The sequence below is a fragment of the Durio zibethinus genome, chromosome 14 (assembly GCF_047325235.1).
Source record: "Durio zibethinus cultivar Kanyao isolate XHJ-2024 chromosome 14, ASM4732523v1, whole genome shotgun sequence".
In the NCBI taxonomy this organism is placed as follows: domain Eukaryota; kingdom Viridiplantae; phylum Streptophyta; class Magnoliopsida; order Malvales; family Malvaceae; genus Durio; species Durio zibethinus.
In genome coordinates this window covers 25,424,821-25,443,340 of record NC_143175.1, presented here as the reverse complement: position 1 = coordinate 25,443,340, position 18,520 = coordinate 25,424,821, and the positions used below count along the sequence as shown (strand labels likewise).

Sequence of the window (18,520 nt, the reverse complement as noted above, 5' to 3'; positions counted from 1 at the left end):
ATAAGATTAAAAATGCTTTTATTAAGGAATAAAGATTCTATTCTATCTTAGGGTAGGAAAAAACTTCATTGCTTTATGCTTGGTAGGTATGATAGTGTTGCTTCATGATTAACATTACCACTGAAGTGATGATATCTGGTCAAAACCTCTCTGTTATACATTGTTTTATAACTATCATATACTATCTCTGTTGAATCTATATGGAATACTATCTTTGTTCACCAACTACTTCATATTCAAACTTTTCAGATCATAGCCACAACTTCAAAGCTTGCATAACTAAACCCATTTTCTGGTGTAACATGAATGGTAGAAATTGCAGCCTTTTCAATTGCATTCATTGAATAACCATAGGGATCAAACTCAAAATCACATATTTTAGAATCTGAAAGGATCTTCCTTATGCCAGATTTAATGGTCATCAGAACTGCCAAGCTTGATTGGTCTTTGTAGAAAATTAAAGCCATTTCCCTATCCAAACCAGTCAAGCACATCTCTATAGTGTAAATAGGGCCACTGGTAATAATTGATTCTGCAGATTCAGAGTACACATGCTATTTCTATTGGTCGAGTCTACCTATTATATATGCATTGCTGCCAGTGCCAAACTTACCAAAATAGTTATCAAAGATAGCAACTTCTTTAGAGAAGTTACAATGAGGATAGGGCTAAGCACCAGGGAAGATAAAACTCCCACAAGTATACCTTATAGAATTTATGGCAAAATCAGTTCTACAGATACTACTCCATCAAGATTAGTTGCAAAGAATATTGGGCAAAGACTTGTAAATGTCATTGAGGTTTCTTGTGACTTAGTCAATAGGGATTTATAAATGAGAACTTTGTGAAAGACTATTCAAAATGTAATTTTTTTTCTCTTTTATATTCATTTGTTTGTTGATATTACAGCTATTAACTTTGTATTAAAGCTTCCTTATTCTGTTTTAGGTAATAAAAATATTCAATTTTCTTTGAATCAAACACATATTTGCAGTTGAATAATGGGAAGTTGATAATTATTTAGGCTAAAAGATTTTAAATATTTTATGCTCCTTACTCTAAAAAAATTATGTTAAAACCATTCAAATTACAAAGTAACCAACATTTTCATAATATAATTAAAAGACAAAACTAGTAAATTGAAAACAAAATCATAAAACCTTTATGAAACTATGAAATGAACAAGTTCATGTCTTAAAAATAAAAACAGTATGCCTGCTCAACAAAACTACTTGGATATGCCATTTGCAATCACTCCCTCTATAATTCTTCTAAGAATTCTTAGTAACCCTGCATATATTTGAAAAAAAAATATGTATTAAATAATTTTTAACTTAAGAAGAAAAAGAATATTACTCATGAATATCCATTATTTCCTAGCATTAGACAAATAAATTCCTTTTATCAATCTATGAAATTGGAGTAAAAAATAGAAAGTCTGGTCTCAAAGATCCATTGCTGAAAATTTTAGCATTGAAAATGGAAAACAAAGATAATATAGAGAAAATGCAAGCAGAGACACAAGCACAAATAAAAAAAATTGATAATTTATAAATGACGTGTAAGAAATATAAGGTGCTGGTAGATTCCTTGGAGAAACAAGTTATCAAATTACATCTTCAATAAACTTAAATGAAAAAGAATAAGAAATACCTTATATTTCATATTAAACTGTAATTACATTTGAATCTTTATGTCTTTTCATTTGGCATGTCCTACGATCATGGCCTGGCTTTTTACAAAGTCCGCAACGAATTGTTGTTGGACCTTTATTGATATCAATCTCAATTTTAATTTGTGTAGATTGTGGTCAACCTTTTTTTGAGCGTCTAAGATCAGGATCTGGTAATAATTACAGGATATTAGGCTCTGGCCAATAAGCTTCATGAGGGATTGGATTAAACTGAGGTGCCTAAGTTTGAGAATATTGTTCAATGGAATAATACTTTTCTATATATTACCAACTATCAAGTGCCAACCTTCCATATACAGCCATCACATGTGGATAGGAAAACTTACAAATTTATCATTTTCTACATGTACATGTTCTTTTATCAAGTTGAACAACTTATTTGTTATGAGCTCATTGCATTCTCTCACCATAAGATGCAGTTATTACTACAAACACTCCTTTTTGTATATCAAATGGAACAAGATCATGTGTGTTGGCCTTTGCTAGATAACCTTGAAGTTTGGCTGTAACATGAGGAGTGTACAAGTCTCCTTTTACCAATGCCTCTAATGCAAAGCCCCACCTAGTGCTAAAAAAATTAACCAATCGATAAAAGGTTAATTGCACACATGCTATGATAGGTAAATTTCGAGCCCCTTTTAGCATAGTATTGAATACCTCAGATAAATTAGTTGTCATTATTCCATAACGTCGACCACCATCATGTGCCAATGCCCATTATTGCACCGGTATCTCATCTAACCATTTTCGAGCTTCAGGATTAATTTTTTCTATCTCTTTCATTATGGTATCAAACTTTCGTAACTGATGTGCATTTTCGACTTTATACACAAGTATTTTCAAGTTTTTATTATGAAACTTATCATTAAAATTACTGCATATATGTCACAAGCAAAATCAATGATAAGCCCATGGTTCTTGCCATCTAGAGCCAGGCTCATTCACTGCTACACGAATACCGCAATGATGATCAGATATTAAACAAATCCCTTTTCGTTGAGTCACTTTCTCTCTAATGCAAGTAAGAAACCATCTCCAACTATCAAAAGATTCTTCCTTAGCAATAACAAATGCAAGTGACAAAAGCTGGTTATTAGCATCAACTCCCATTGCAATAAGTATTTTACCTTTATATCTTCATACAAATGAGTAGCATCAATACTTATAATTGGTTTACAATACTTGAACCTTTCAATGGAAGGTGGAAAAGCCCAAAAAATACGATGGAATAGTCCGAATACTCTAACAGTAGAATCACGCAACTACTCAAATTGCCATATAACAATCATTCCATTATACTTTTCAAGTGCAGCAATAAATTTAGGTAATACCCTATAAGATATGTCCCAATCACCAAAAACATTTGTAATGGCCTTTTGTTTTGCATGCCACATCTTTTTGTATGAAACATCATAAGAAAATTTATCTTTTACCTTGGCATTTAGAGCTGCAACTGTAATCGAAGGTTCAGTTTTCATTTGACTTTCAATCTTATGTGCTAACAAATTTGAGTCTAGTTGTGAGTGATCACGACTCAACCTTGGGTAGACACATGTATGAGGGCCATCATATTGAGTAATCTCAAAAAGTTCATGACTTTTACGTTAATACGCACGAAGCCTCCATTTTCATCCATTTTCTCGATGTCTTTTACACCTCAATGACCATATCTTTTTTTTTTTGTTTCCACTACTTCATACTTTTGGTGTCTCTTGATGGAGTACAATTGTACAGCTCTTTTCATTTCTGCCTTATCTTGGAAAATTAAACCTTCCTCAACTCAATATCAGGATTCCAAGCAAAATTTTAGCTTTGTGGTGTCCAATTACTAGTAATAGCATGATCAACTTGATCCATATTGGTGAAGAATGGCAAGTTTGGCTTATGAACTAGCACCTTTTTAGTGGTACTATCAACTTTTAGGTTGACATCTTTAAAATCTTTTTTCTCTTCATGTTCCTCATTTTCTTTTTTAAGTACTTCATTATTCACATTCATATCCTTGAATATATCGTTAAATTCAGAATCAACTAATTGTTCCACCGTAGTTATATTTACACTAGTATCTTTATCATATTGGCTAATACTTTCGCAATCTGAGAATCCAAAAATATTACCTATGACTGATACTTGCCTTTTCATGGTAGGTTCACTACTATTTGGCAAAATTGGATGATTAGCATGGAGGGTAGTAGCACAATCCAACGAAGTGTCATTGTCTTGTGTTGGCAATTGAGCAAATGGAACAAAACTTTTGGATTGACCCCTATATTCGACAGGTCCAATAAAAATTGATTCCACTTCTAAATACAATTTAACATTGCTAATAGAGGGATGAATAGATGGAATTTCCAACATGATATCTACGCTGGCATCATCCACAATAGGTAAACAAATATATTTAATCATTGATGATTGCACTATTGTTGGATACCGACAAACCAAATTTAGTCATGCTCATTCTCTATCAAATCCTGCAATACAATACATCTTGTCCATCAATGTGTTGAATTTTGTTTTTCACTTCATTTTAATTGCTTTTAAAGGAGGACCATAATAACACAAACCCTCTGATCCTTCAATAAAGCTACCATTCCAATAACAAAAAATTAGAATTTCTCTTTCAAACATTACCAACTAGCATTGAAATAATAAAAGATAATTATTAGCTCAATATCATATATAATAAGAATTCAATAATATATAAAATATGCCATCTGGAATTGCTTTGGATACAAAAGTAAATAATTCAAGTAGAAAAGCCATTCACTTTGTCGAGCTATTTACAACGTAAAAAATTTGAAATCAAACAATGCAATTGAAGTTGTATTGCATATATCTTTGACTAGAGATTCTACCTATAATTAGAAATTGTAAGCAAAAATATAAGCTAAAAGTATGATTTTTCATTCATTTATAAAGAAGTCCATAAACAGGCAATATTCACATATTGATTAATGCTTGTTGTAAACTTTATGAAATATTAAACTCTAGTCTAAAGCCTTGTATGGCCTGATCATGGAGAAAGCTACATAAGCAAATATATCCTTAGTTATATGGTTTATCTTAGTTCAAGTTCAAATTCTGAGTTCATCAAAATGTATTAAACTCTCACTAAAAACAAAAAAAAAAGGAGAATGATGCAATAATGACAAACAAATTTCTTTTTGTCAAGAAAAAAAATTGATAACAAAAAAATTCTAAATTAAAGTAACCCAATAAATTATGGTCTACACATATAAAAACAAAGCCTTCTGGTATGAATTCTACTAATTTTGCTTGTCTAATTAACATGGAGAGTATATTACAATTCAACGCCATAACTACAAGGTTTAGGATTCTTACAGAATAAAAAAAAAATTTTAGATCAAGAATAATTCTGCCAAATATAATTCCCTTTGCAAACCTTTGTGCTCCAAAATTTTGTAGAGAAAATTGTGTTTAATAAAAAAAGTAAAATGTAGGGAGAAAATAGATTTAAGGTTTATAAGGAATTATAATTTAAGAAAAAACAAACCCTTACAAGTTTAATGTTTCAATTTTTTTAAAAAATATTTTTTTATTTAAATTGTTATTTAAAATATATGATATGGAGTTACATATCATTAACATGACATAAATACCTTTCTTAAAGAAATAAGTTTAAAAGTACTCTTATTGAGGAATAAAGATTTTAAAAAACCTTACCCTTGGAAAAAACTCTAAGTTGGTCATGTCAGGCATATTCATCCACATTTATTAAAGAATTAATTGATTTTGATCACTTTGGATGCATTTAAAGTACAAATAATTACTGAGAGCAACTCTCTTGAATTGGAAATGCATACCATTTGTTTATTACATTATTATGACATGTACCACAACCACGTTTATGTTGTTTCAAACCGTCCCTGACCAATTTGCGAAATCAGAAACAAACGATGATACCATTTTTTTTATATATTATTATGTATATGTACAAGTAATTTGTTGTCTGATCATGTCTCCAGCTTTAAGGAAATTCTCTGTTCGTTCAATGCTTGGGCCATTCAGAAAAATGTCCAAGAAGTCATTGACTTACAGATTGATTAGCCGTATGGCAAAATCGCCTGTCCTATCCACCATTTCATTTGCTGCTATACTTTGTTTTATTTATGCGGATAGACCAATGTCTAATCTTTCCATTAACACTGCAAACATTAAGACAGGTGAGGTTCTCCCTTCTCCTCAGACGACTACTCCACTTGGTGGAGGAGAGGGACAAGTTGCCACGCGTTTGAATAGCTTGCCAGTAGCTGTATCTACCACCCCGGCAAGAAGGATTGAAGAAGGAACTGAGAATGAAGATCCTCTAATTCCTCCTTTCAAGGCCTCGGTAGATGAAAGAATGGAATGGTTCAGGAGAAAACTACCGGAACTTGAAATTCTCAAATCTAATGAGTTGAGTAAGAAATTCCATGGTCGGGTTTTGGAATTGTACAATAACAATTGTTCTGCTCAGTTCTTCATGGTTTGGCTTTCAACGGCGCAGTCCTTTGGACCTAGAGAGTTCTTGTCCGCGGATAGTCTTTTCAGCACCACACCTGATGGATGCTTGCTGATTTTGTCAAGCTCCATGGACACCGCAAAAGGGTACAGGATCCTGAAACCACTCCTTGATCGCGGATTTAAAGTTCTTGCAGTCACACCAGACGTGCCCTTTCTAGTCAAGAATACTCCAGCTGAAGCGTGGCTTGATGACTTGAAGGGTGGGAATATGGACCCTGGTTCAGTTCCTTTATTCAACCATCTTTCTGATCTAATCAGGCTAGCAGTCTTGTATAAGTATGGAGGAGTTTACTTGGACACGGATTTCATATTTTTGAAAGATTTATCAGGGTTGAGGAATGCCATTGGTGCGCAAAGTATCAACCAAGTAACCAAAAAATGGACCAGGCTAAATGGTGCAGTTATGATCTTTGACATCCACCATCCTGTTTTGCTGGAATTCTTAAAGGAATATGCCAAAACTTTTAACGGAAACAGGTGGGGCCACAATGGACCATACTTGGTTTCCAGGGTCTTGGAGAGTATACGAGACAACTCTGAATATAACATTACAATTTTCCCACCAAAGGCCTTCTATCCAGTGAATTGGGTTCAGATAGCCAAGCTGTTTAAGAAGCCAGAAACGGAGGCAGACTCAAAATGGGCAGATGATACACTGGCTGATATGAGCAGCGAGAGCTATGTAGTTCACTTGTGGAACAAGAGAAGCAGAGAATTGAAGATAGAGGAGGCAAGTGTCATGGCAAGATTGATTGCAGAACACTGTAATATTTGCGAGAACATATATGATCCTTGAAGAAAATTTCTTCTCTAATAAATGGCCGAGGAACCCTCTATATGAAACCGTTCGCCATACAGGACTAACAAAATCAACAAAAAGGCCCTTCCTTTTCAATAAGTTATGATTCAAGTGTAGTAAGTAAATCTTGCATCACATTAGTTTTTTTTTTTTGTCATTTATTGATTTTTTTTTTTTTTTGTGTTTCCACAGTAGAAACGAAATAATTATTTGTTTCCCTGAAAAGTTGTTAGACATAACTGTTGTGAAACATAATCTGCATATGAAATTCATTATCTTCTTGTATTATTTTATTTCTCAAATACAAATGAAATTGCTTAATTTAACAAAGTACATAGAGACGCCAATCTACCAAGATATCAGGAAAGAAAGAAAAAAGGGTAGTGGATAGAAGGCAAGAACAATAAGGTTTTGTAAATGTGGAGTTCGAGATTGCAAATGGGGGAGCGCACCAACGTTAATAATAACAACTTCTACCGAAAATTTTCTTTTTTAAAATAACGTTTTATTTATAGTTAAAATGGCTACTTATTGATTAAATCGCTAAAAATTGCTGATAGAAGCCTTCGATAAAGTCTCTATGTTGAGTATTTAGATTACCCTGCCAGAATGTCTCACGCCGTATATTTGAGATAGCGTGAGAGGAACAGAAGAGGAAAGCAAATTGGAAACGAGTTCTTTTCTAAACTCCATTCCTTTCCAATTTCTTTTTTTTTTTTTCCTCATATTTTGGAAATCAGGAAAGAAAAAAATTATCAACAATTCACAATAAAAAAAGTGTTTTAACAACAGCAAATACAACAAACCCAAATTCTTAAATTTAAGAAATACAAGGGAAACAAACAAATTAGCCATAATGGTTTAGTTAACTAAAAAAACGAGACTCGTCAATTTCGATCTTGATCTTCTCATTATCATCATCTAACTTATCTTTTTTTGGAGGAGACGGCGGAACCAGCGCTCTCTGTGGGCCTCACCCCTTCTTCTTGTCCCTGGGCTTCGCCTATTCAATTTTATTTTAAAAAATAAAATAAAATCAATTTCCATTATCGACCTTTCAAGTTTCACAAAAAATGGGAATAGCACTTAAATTGCCAAAGGATTGATTAAAGCGCTTCCCTCTCTCTGTTTTCTTATCCCCATCGCCACAGTTTTCTGAAAGCCAAATAAAAACCAAAATTCTATGTCTTCAAAAGATACCCAAAAGTAGTGATAAGAAATTGTTGTTCCTTTAGTTACCATAGGGAATTGAGGGAGAAGAAGCTGCGGAGAGTGAAAGTTGGGAAGTTGAAACTGACAAGGGAGTTCCGAGGGTCTGCGAATGAGAAGAGGAAATACGAGAAAAAGAAGAAAGATTCAGAGATTAAGCTGGGAGTGGAACAGCTCCATATAGAAGTGAGACATTCTGGCAGGTCAGTTTTAGCCCAATGCCAACATTTCCTTGTTTGTTGAAGCCCAGTTCAATCCACGGCCAGTTTGAGCCTTCAGGCTCTTATTTGAGTTTGGAAGTAAATTAATGGCCCAAATATCCATGGCCGAGATTGCCCATTGCAAATTGAAATCTTGATTCTTGGTTTTTAAACAAAGGGTCAAATTATTATTTTTTTCTTTTGTAAGTTCTCTACTTATAATCTGACAAAGATGAAATACCAAGTAATTGAAGACAAGATTTGGATCTAACTACTTCTTCTGAAGCTACAGCTTTCACATGCAATCTTCCTTTAATCTTAAAGTACCCATGTCTAATCCTTTTAAGGACGCTTATACCAGAAGCATTTCATTTATTATTATTTTTAAACAAAGAGTTTCTTGAATGCTGGAACAGATGATGACTCTGAATCTAACATGTTACTTTCTTTTAACGGTAACTGTAGAAATCATGCAGGCAATATAACTTATGGACAAAGTACCTTGCTAAGAAAGGACACAATTCGTTTAAGAGGCTAAAGCAGGAATTTGGGGAACAAACAAGCTTATTATATTTGACGTAAGAATGCTTTGAATATTGTCAACTAGTAAAAGATTTGAAGTGAACTCAATCCCAGCAGTGAAATCATGTGGGTTAGATGGTCAAATTTTGCTTACAAGTTAAGACTGATAGCTTTGAGTAGCCTAACCAAACTTCAGCTATCTCTTAAACTTGTAGTCTTAATGGTTTTCAACCCATTGTCAAGAAAATTATACTTAAACAAATATTGGGACTACTTTGCTTTTTTTTTTTTTTTTTTCTAATAATTTAAAACCTATATCCCTATTAATAAGTTATTTAGAGTAAACTATATGCTTTAATCATTCTCCAAATTGTCATTCAATGTCATATTGTTTATGTATTTATGTAAAGCATAAATATAAGAAGTAAAGATAGAAATATATGAAGATAGAATCCTAAGCTTTTGTCCAATCAATATCAACTTTGTGAGATTGGCATAACAACAAATCAAATAACAGCATCAAACACACAGCTAATAAAGTAAGCATGGGTTTGATTTGGTCAATACCAACAAGATCTTATTGGAACCAACTCTCCTGCATGAATCACATAGTGTGTCACTTCTTTCTTTACCTAATCATGCGAAAAAAAGAATCCAACAATACCAAACTGGGTTCAAATCAACACTTGAAATCTGGTGAAGCCTAATCATGCTTGTTGTCTTTTCAGCTATGGTATAAAGAAAAAATGTCAATTAATTAGTTTCTAATAAAACTTTGATTAGTTGGTCAGCACTGTCAAATAAGGACATTTACACACTTTCCCTTTAGAAATATAAAGAAACAGAAAGAAGACACCTATCTATCGGTTGCATGTGCTAGAAAAAAAGAAAAAAAGAAAAAAATTGAACACCGATGAAGAAAGATGGAAATTATTAATTAATTTAATTATTATAAGTATAGGCTTTTGATTAAGCATGAAATCACATGAGATATGTTTACATGTGAAATTTAAGGAGGGAATACGTAGGAGTAAAGAATGGCACGTGACAAACACATGAGCCACGTGGGACGGGTCCACGGCCCACTCTTCGAATGTCAAAAGGGCCAGTAAAACATGTCCAAATGCAAACTTTGAAGCCTAGCCGAGTTTCTCAATAAAAAATCATTATACACCCATACCCTTTGATTTTTTTATTTTTATTTTTTATAATTAAAGTTACACTTTAGAAACATGATAGCAGTAATAATTGGAATTGCATAAAGCTGTTACAAAAGTTTAATTGTTTAAGGAAGAGCAGCAAAATTTTTATATTTTCCCAACAAAAGAAGGATGAGAAAGCTAAACATATAATATTATCGGATTTAATTAGGCCAATGCTTTTGATAGCAAGGGAATCATTCCAATTCAACATACTATTTTTAATTATCAACTAATTTAAGGGGAGAGAAAAAATAGAAAAAAAAAAAGGCAAAAATCCAGCACACATCACATGTAGGGGAGATTTTGCTATCCGCCCATGTATGATACAAAATATGGAGAAAAACAGGGAATTCATTTTTTTGGGTTTTGTTTCTTTTTCTTTTTTGGTCCTTCTTTTGGGCTGAATTTAGGTTGAGTTGTTGATCATGAGTCAGCTCAGTGGTGCGGTGGAGTTGCTCCTCCTGCTGGTACTGGAGGCTTGCATTGATAGCACTTGGCAAACAAACCGAAAGTGTCAATTTGCCTGATGAAGTTGGTCATGCTAGCCCATCCACCGAACCCAAATCCAACCACCAGAACCCACACCACAATGAAGGCGTTGAATGCATACATTGCAGTCCAGCTTGGCATGAAGAATGGAGGCTTTTCTGCAGCACTCTGCCCAGGAGAGAGATAGATCAGAAACAGAAAATTAAACTACCTAAATCCAATCGTGGGTTGGCATTTGTTGACAAAAAAATGTGACTGGAATGAAAAGAATCAGTCAGCCAGCTCATCCCAGATAGAGTACAACTCTGCAACTGTAGCATATAACTAAATGAAAAAGACACGCCAACCATCCAATTCTTCTCGTAATGTTTCCAAATCCAAGCCTTAAATGCTTTTGTACATTTGCTGCAGACTCATCCCCACCCTCTCAATCCACACAATTTGGCCATATCTACTGCGGAATGTGGGAATCCTCATCAAACTTTCAGGATTGCCCATTTAGTTTTTAAAGACAAACATGCCCCTAATAAATAAAGATAACTACAGCTTGAACCCTACATAAAGTGATCAAAAGGGCAGTACCTGTGAAGTGGGACAACAAGATAGTGGTCCTGGTGAAACTTTTGTAAAGAGAGAGGATAAATAACAGTGAAGTGAAGCAAAAGATGATAAATTTTACCTGTCGAGCAGAGGCTTTTCTGTAGGTGAGCATATGGGCTAAAGCTGGGATGACGTAGACGGTGAAGCTAACCAGAAGAGCACCGACAGCAGAGTTTATGGGCCCAAAGAATGGGAAGATGATCGCCAGGAACCAGATTGGAATCACCACTGGCAGCCTTGCCAGCGCCCTCAAACAAATGCTTCTTGTGTCATGCATCCCAATCACTTTCTCCCACACGAAGTACAATGGAGTACAAGCAAACCCAAATGTTATAAACTGCAACCATTTCATGAAATCACACTGTTACTTTTGCTATTAGAACCATCATTGCACATTCAAATTAACTAAAGTCGTTGGTTAAAAGTACTAGTACTAGTACTTTACGAGGAAAAAACTGCTTCCAAAATGCCTAGCAAGCAATGATTAAAAAATTTTAACTAAGGAGTAAAAATTCATTTGGAAATAAGACTAGACCTGGTGAATAAGCATTAAGATGACGGCAGCGTCACGGAAACCGGACTTGGGGAGGAGAGAAAAGGCATTGGAATGGTTGAGAAGCTGGTCCCCGAATGCCCAGTAGACGGCAGAAGCGGATGGAATGGTTAGGGTAAAAACGTACAGTGTGGCCAACAAGTATATATACTTGAATTTTTGAGGCTTCCACATTGCATGCATGATTTCACTGAAAAGAAAAGAAAAGAAACAATCCTTCAATCAAATTTTGTTTTTACCTAGAAAACAAGGTAAAAAGGGTAAAAAACTTTTGTGAAAAAAAAAAAAAGTGGTAATGTTCATTCACTAAGTGGTGTTATTTTGATTAGGAAGTATACCTAAATGGCCAAAATGCCCTCAAGCCATTAGATGCCCAAGTAAACAGGTAGTGGAATTAGATCTGACGTTCCTCTACTTTTTTTACATTTTTTTTAGGTGAAAGAACCATGCACTGTTAAGTCTGTGATAGAGAAATTATGGTACAGGTAAAAGACAAAGGAAAATAGACTAGAATAAGGTCAGAATCAAGATGTTACAGGGAAAAAAACAATTTGCAAATAGTTTAACATAAGTCCATTCCCTGTTCAATTTTCCTAGAGAAATGGAGAAAGGAGGGACGGGAAACTGTAATGTTTGTTTCCGAGCAAACAAAAGTAGCTTTTTTTACATGATTTTGTCTGGGTCTCGGAAACCGAGATGGCCGGCAAAAGCTGCAAAGAGAAGCCGTGTAGAAACAAAAGAAACAAGAAAGGGAAGAGTGAAATCACTATTTTTGTTCTAAATTTTGAAGGAAAAGCTTACACAGTCACAGCGTGTCCGCCAAAGGTGTAGAGAATGTTGGTGGCTCCGGTGAAGTAGAGCACTAGCTTTGTTGGACCGCTGTGCGTCACCCCCTCAGCCTGAGCAGCAGAAAAATCATATGTAAGGAGAAGAGAAAAGCATTGAAAACAGTGGTTGAATGGGAAGGAAGATCACGGCCGTTTATTTGTTAGTTAAACTTTTTTTTACCTGGCCGTGAACAAGGGCAGCTATGGCCAAGTACCAGGCCGTATAGGTGGTCATCCCAAGGCCTAGAAAAGACCAAATACGATAGTTGTGAAAAGAGGGTATGAAAACAGTGGTTGCGCAGCAAGCTCCAAAAATATAGGTCCATGTCCTCTTGTCCAATTTGTCATTGATGTAGTAAATATTACTGTTATAAGACAAGTAAAAACAAGGGTTAAAAAAAAAAAAAAGAACGACACCCAGTTTTAGATTCTGCTTAAATTTGATGTTAAATCAAGAAGAAAGATCGATACTAGCCTTGCGCAGGCTATAAGTTGTATGACAGATCCGAATAATAGGAATGTACAGTTGAAGGCAAGTCCAACTGCCTTCCAGTATGGACCCAGCAGCCCATCAAGCACTTCAAACCACTGCAATCCGAAACATATAGTAGAAACTTTTTAGCACAGTTGAGATCGCTAAAAGGGATTTGTTGGACACAGTATTCTTTTTATATATTTTTCTAGGGTTAGGCTAAGGAAGATTATGCACAGTCATGTTGGAGGGTGGGTTTCAGGTTTCTTGACAAGTAACACAAACCTGGATGACATGGTTCTTGAAGCTGACGTTTTCCTTCTCCTTCCTGCTTCTATACTCTATATAGAGCACACTGATGAGATATGCAGTCCAACTTCCCATCAGTCCATAAAATACCTGAAGCAGAATTCCTGACAGCATACCCAATTGAGAGAAGGAATAGGGCAGTGTCAACAGCACTTGTGCCACCTATAAGGAAAACGGAAGAAGAAAATTGTCACTTTTAAGAGTAAAAATGATGAGGCGAACTGATAGTTGAGCATAATTGGGTAATGGGTTTTGGAGAGGGTACTTGATTGGAGGCGCAACTGAACCAGGCATCCCAAGCAGAGCCACCATGCCAGAGGAGGTTCTTAACGCTAAACATTGATTGTTCTTCTTCTTTTTCTTCTTTGGTTTCATGCTCCTTCTCGCTAAAGTTGGGGACTATTGCTTCTTCTGCTTGCTTCTGAGGCAACATTGTCTTCGTTTTTCTCTAAAGGCAACGTCTAATCCTGGTAGATCTGAAACATATACAAGACAATCAATGAGACAAACTATAATCAAACGAGCAGCCCCAAGAAAACGAAAGCCAATAATACCCCAGATCCAAACACCCTCAATTTCTTCGAAGACGTAGAAAAAGATAAACTAAAACTTCCATTCCATAGAAAAACCAAAAGGAAAGGGAAAGAAAAATAAAGAAAAAGTCAAGTGAGTTGAGAACAAAAAGTAGAGAGTATTAACATGTTTTTCACGAACCAAACCCAAGAGAAAGAAACTTCCCCAATCCCCAATACCACTTTCAACAAACCTTGTTCTGAGTTGTCTCTTTCTAGTAAAAGATTGAAGAAAATCAACCAGAGATCTGTCAATGACCCCAAATGAGTGCGATCGAAAGACTGTCCTTTGCTTAGTTGATCTATCACCTTTATTTTTTTTCTCCTTCTCAATAATGGAAAAGGAAAAGGCCAAATAGGCTAGCAGGGCAGAGTTGGATATATGCAATAAGAGAAGAATTCTCCACCCAAGAACTGGCAGAGAGCTTTAAATGCCTCCCGAAATAATTACCTCAAATCTCCTGCTCCGAATCTATTTGCCTCCCTCCTCTATCAAGAAAAACTAAACTTTATCTACAGTAAAAGCTCCTTACTTTAATGCGGCCACCAATTTTTTCTGCTGAAAGAAAAAAAAACAGTGCTGTATCCAAAGACGGCGAGACCTTAAAAGCAGGAAAAAAATCTCTCACTCCTCCCTCACCTCACCCCCCGATTCAATGGTCTTCGCAGTTGTTGAACAAAACACCCTTTTCGCCCCTATTCAACTACTATATATCTTTATATACTTTATAGTAACACTGCAGTAGCATCAAACAGTATCACTCTATTTGTTTTTTTCTCTCTGTTTTTGGCTTTGAAATTTCCTCTACCCCCAATAGTAAGGAGCTAAAGAGAGTTTCTTTTTGGGAAGGAGTTTGAAAGAAAAGAGTGAGAGTGACTAAACCCCAAATTCCCTATGTATTCCACTTCTGATTCGATTCTTGGGTCTTCTGTTTGTTTTGGTGGGTAAGAGAGAATTAGAGATCGAAGCGACTGAGACGTTGTTCTGATCACAAAGAAAGACTCGACCTGACCAAAGACCTTTGCTTTTTATAGCCCTTTGGAAGCTTTACTTCAACGACTAAGATAACTGATATATCTATCTACATTCTACATTAGTCAAAGCTTTTATCTTTACTTTTACTTTTACTTGATTGACTCTTCGTCAAGTGTTTGTTTGAATTTTTGTAACAGGAGAGATGGGTTAGTGCCAGGATAATTTATTTCTACCTCAGAGCTTGGTCAAAGCTCTTAAATTTTGTTATATTTATGTGTTAAAAAAAAAAAAGAAAAGGAAATGCTGCTGCTGCTGCTTTTGCCTAAGCTGAAGCCCGAAATCTCAGATCCAAATCCAAATCTTAGTCAATAATTCCGGGGATTCATTTTTCCCAATTAAATTCCCTTTTTTTAAAATTTTGTTTTCTAATGCTGGATTCATTTTACGTATTGAATTTTAATTGCTCGAAGCCGCCATGGCTTCGTCAAGATGCCTTCCCTGTCCCCCAATCAATGAAAATGAATCCCCATCTCCCACTCAATCCGACCAACGTGTGCACTTCACAGCATTAGAAACGTGAACAAATGGGCGCGTTTTGAAGCACGCTTGTGAGAGGCGCGCGGCCGTAACACATTAGCAAGTTCCCCATGGGCTGCCTAACCCAACCAACCAGTGATAATGGAGGCCCAGTTTTATTTCCTTTTCTTTTTTGGAAAATACAAGGTTTAGACTTTCTTTTTTTTTTGGGGGTTTGATTATATTATGTTTAGATTTTAAATTTTGTACTTGAGATGTGAAGATCTTAATTTTAATCATTTAAATTTAAATTTAAAATTTAATATTTTACTGATAGATGGTACATTTGTCGGCGACTTTTAACTATTTAAACATTGATCAAAATATCTTGAATAGAGTTAGTATTATATTTTTTTATTTTTCTTTTAGATAATGATCATAATATTTATAGGGTTTAGTCTAAGATTAACTCAAATATTATTTTAAAAAATATAGTTGTTTTTAACAAAAAAGAATGTATTAGTTATATTTTTTCTTAAATAGGATTTAAATAAATGCCACTAAATAGGAATTAATATATTTCATTTATATGTTAATCATTTCTTATCTTATAAATTTTACTTTCCTCTCTCAAGACATGAATTAGAAATATTCAAGTTAAAACATAAATTTGACAAATTTTTTTGGTTAGGGAAAATTATACGAATTGTTAGTTTTATGAAACTAATAACAAATATTTATTTTTAAATTCTACTTGTAAAGATTTTTATAATAATTAAAACTTTTTATTAAATTTGAAAAATTTTGAAAAAGAACGAAAAAGGAGTCAATATCGGCGCGGCCAGAGAAATGGAAGTCTGTAAAGGAAAAATGGCTGAAGCCAAGCCAAGATGGACCCGCCATAATGCGGCACGCTTTTAAAGGAAGACACGCGCACAATGAAGCCTTATAAAACCCCACTTTGTGGACGGCTCATGATATAAACATGCCCTTTAATCGACGGCTTGGTTGTGGCCCATTATGTATGGCTGGACCCGCCCTTCATTATCTCTAAAATTCAACTTTTTATTTTCTTCGTCCTTCCAATTCTTGGATTCTCTTATCCATTTACTTTTGTTAAAAAATAAAATAAAATCATTGACGAATGTGCGAATACTCTTTGGTAAAAATTTAATTTAACAGCTTGCACAAACGTTTATTGTCAATGACAGATTACTTAATTTTGCCACAAATGTTTTGCTATGAGTATCATAATTAAAAAAGGTGGTGATGATGAAAATGACGGTGGCAATGGTGGTGGTGGTCTTGGTGGAGCCACCATGGTATAGTAAAATGGAAGAAATGTTAGTGATATTCCATACAAAACACCCGCGTTGCCCCGTTCAAACGGGGATTTGTCGGCTTGGTGAGGGTTCTAACCTCGGCCCGTTCGCCCACTTCAAGTTTATCCCTCACTATTTTCGCATCTTTTTTTCCATTTCCCTTTGAGCCAATTGACTTATCGTTTCGACTAATAAAGTGCACGTAGTTGTGAAGTGAGGTGGGATGAAACAATGCCAAAAGCAGCCGTTCCGGTTTTGTTTTTAATTTCTTTTTCTGTCAAACCATAATTAAAGAATAGTTATAAGATTTTTGACGTTGGGTGGGATATATCGTATGTGCTTAGTGGGAGAAGTAATGATTAGGAATAGATTTTGAAACCCCTCGCTTTGGTCTTTTCAATTGGCATCAAAATTCGGAGCATGTTCCATCCATGCCCCTTACCGGGGTCCCTCCCACATTTGCCTTCTCTACTTCTCATATTGCTCCTTTGGCTTGTCGAAAACATATCCTCCAATTGATGGATGGGTGTGAAAGACTTTTAAGGATTATTGCAATTGTTATGATTATATATATTGTTCAACTTTGATCTTTTTATCATTCATTCATGTAGGGAACAAATTTTTCTGTCACGTAAGATCATAGGCATAATTTCTCTTTAATCATGAATATGTATACTGCCATTTGACCTATAGTTCAAAGCAAAATTTTCACTGTAATAACATGCATTATTAGCAGCTGTGTAAAAGTTATGCCCAAAAAATGAGGTCCAGTCTCGTATAATTGATTTTAGACCAATTAAAAGTCATGAGTATTGGTCTTTCTTTTTACAAAGAATCGTGACTATTTAATAAAAAGAGGTAGGGTTATTTTAATATGGTATCGCAAATCAAGAAAAAAAAATGAAGAAAAGCTAAAAAAATAGAAAAAAATGAAGAATGGAAAGTTGGTTGTACGAAAGTCAATCCGTGATCCGATTGAGTTAAAACTTTGTCAATAATTTTATGATTCAGAGTTTTATATTCTAAACGGTGAAATCGAGTTTAAAACTCTCTAAGAACAAATTCAAGATATATTTGTTGAGTCACCTATTTGATGGGATTTCTCAAATTATCTTACTCTAATTGTTAATTAGCTCTAGTTTTAGCTAGAGAAAAACTTTGTATATCCATTATTTGATAGTGAAGATTTTTCTGGAGGTTCGTGATTTTTTCTTCTATATTAAAGGATTTTTCACATAAATCTTGGTATGCTTTATTTTTCTTACGTTGTTGATTATTGATTGTTGTCTTTACTATAGGTTTATTGCGATATATTACTTTTGCATTGTTGTATTTATTGCTTAAAGCCCAACAAGTGGTATCAAAATGATGGTTATTTTGAGACAACGATACAAAAGCAACCCAAGATAGAAGTAAATTATGTTTGAATTCATTGAGGATAATACAAGTTTCATGATAAATTGACATCATCAAATTATTCAATTTGAAAACCTATGATAGAAGATCATTTATACTACAAAGATTTGTATGAACCGATATTAGGTGATTCGACTAAATCAGTATATATGAAAGATGAAAACTGAAAGAAATTAGGTAAAAAGATACTGGCTACAATCAAAAAATGGATTGATATTAGCGTATTTCATCATGTAGCGCAGAAAGCATATGCCTACATTGTTTGAAAAAAAATGGTAGCATTGTATAAGAGAAAAATATGTATGAATAAAGTTAT

General features: G+C 34.5%; 2 protein-coding genes and 2 pseudogenes across 7 annotated transcripts; 1 reads left to right on the top strand and 3 right to left on the bottom strand.

The window, feature by feature from the left end:
- Positions 1-168: 168 nt before the first annotated feature.
- On the bottom strand, positions 169-1,996 carry LOC111294935 (S-adenosylmethionine decarboxylase proenzyme pseudogene; annotated as a pseudogene).
- Positions 1,997-2,083: 87 nt separating this feature from the next.
- Positions 2,084-4,102, bottom strand: LOC149515191 (uncharacterized; annotated as a pseudogene).
- A 1,491-nt stretch (positions 4,103-5,593) lies between these two features.
- Positions 5,594-8,715, top strand: LOC111294934 (uncharacterized). The gene has a single exon (XM_022888240.2). The coding sequence runs from the start codon at positions 5,673-5,675 to the stop codon at positions 7,014-7,016; it is 1,344 nt and encodes a 447-aa protein (XP_022743975.1). The 5' UTR covers positions 5,594-5,672; the 3' UTR covers positions 7,017-8,715.
- Positions 8,716-10,282: 1,567 nt separating this feature from the next.
- Positions 10,283-14,967, bottom strand: LOC111295153 (auxin transporter-like protein 2). 6 transcript variants are annotated; one of them, XM_089744154.1, is made up of 9 exons: positions 14,169-14,967; positions 13,668-13,878; positions 13,379-13,564; positions 13,097-13,209; positions 12,803-12,986; positions 12,596-12,693; positions 11,777-11,984; positions 11,321-11,578; positions 10,283-11,223 (listed from the first exon to the last, which is right to left on the bottom strand). In XM_089744154.1, exons 2-9 carry the CDS (start codon positions 13,833-13,835, stop codon positions 11,209-11,211), a joined length of 1,230 nt encoding a protein of 409 aa, XP_089600280.1. In that variant the 5' UTR covers positions 13,836-13,878; positions 14,169-14,967; the 3' UTR covers positions 10,283-11,208. The 6 variants fall into 6 exon arrangements, with proteins under 6 accessions (XP_089600280.1, XP_022744275.2, XP_022744271.2 ...); XM_022888540.2 differs by having other exon boundaries at positions 10,283-11,095; XM_022888536.2 differs by having other exon boundaries at positions 10,283-10,809.
- Positions 14,968-18,520: the final 3,553 nt, after the last annotated feature.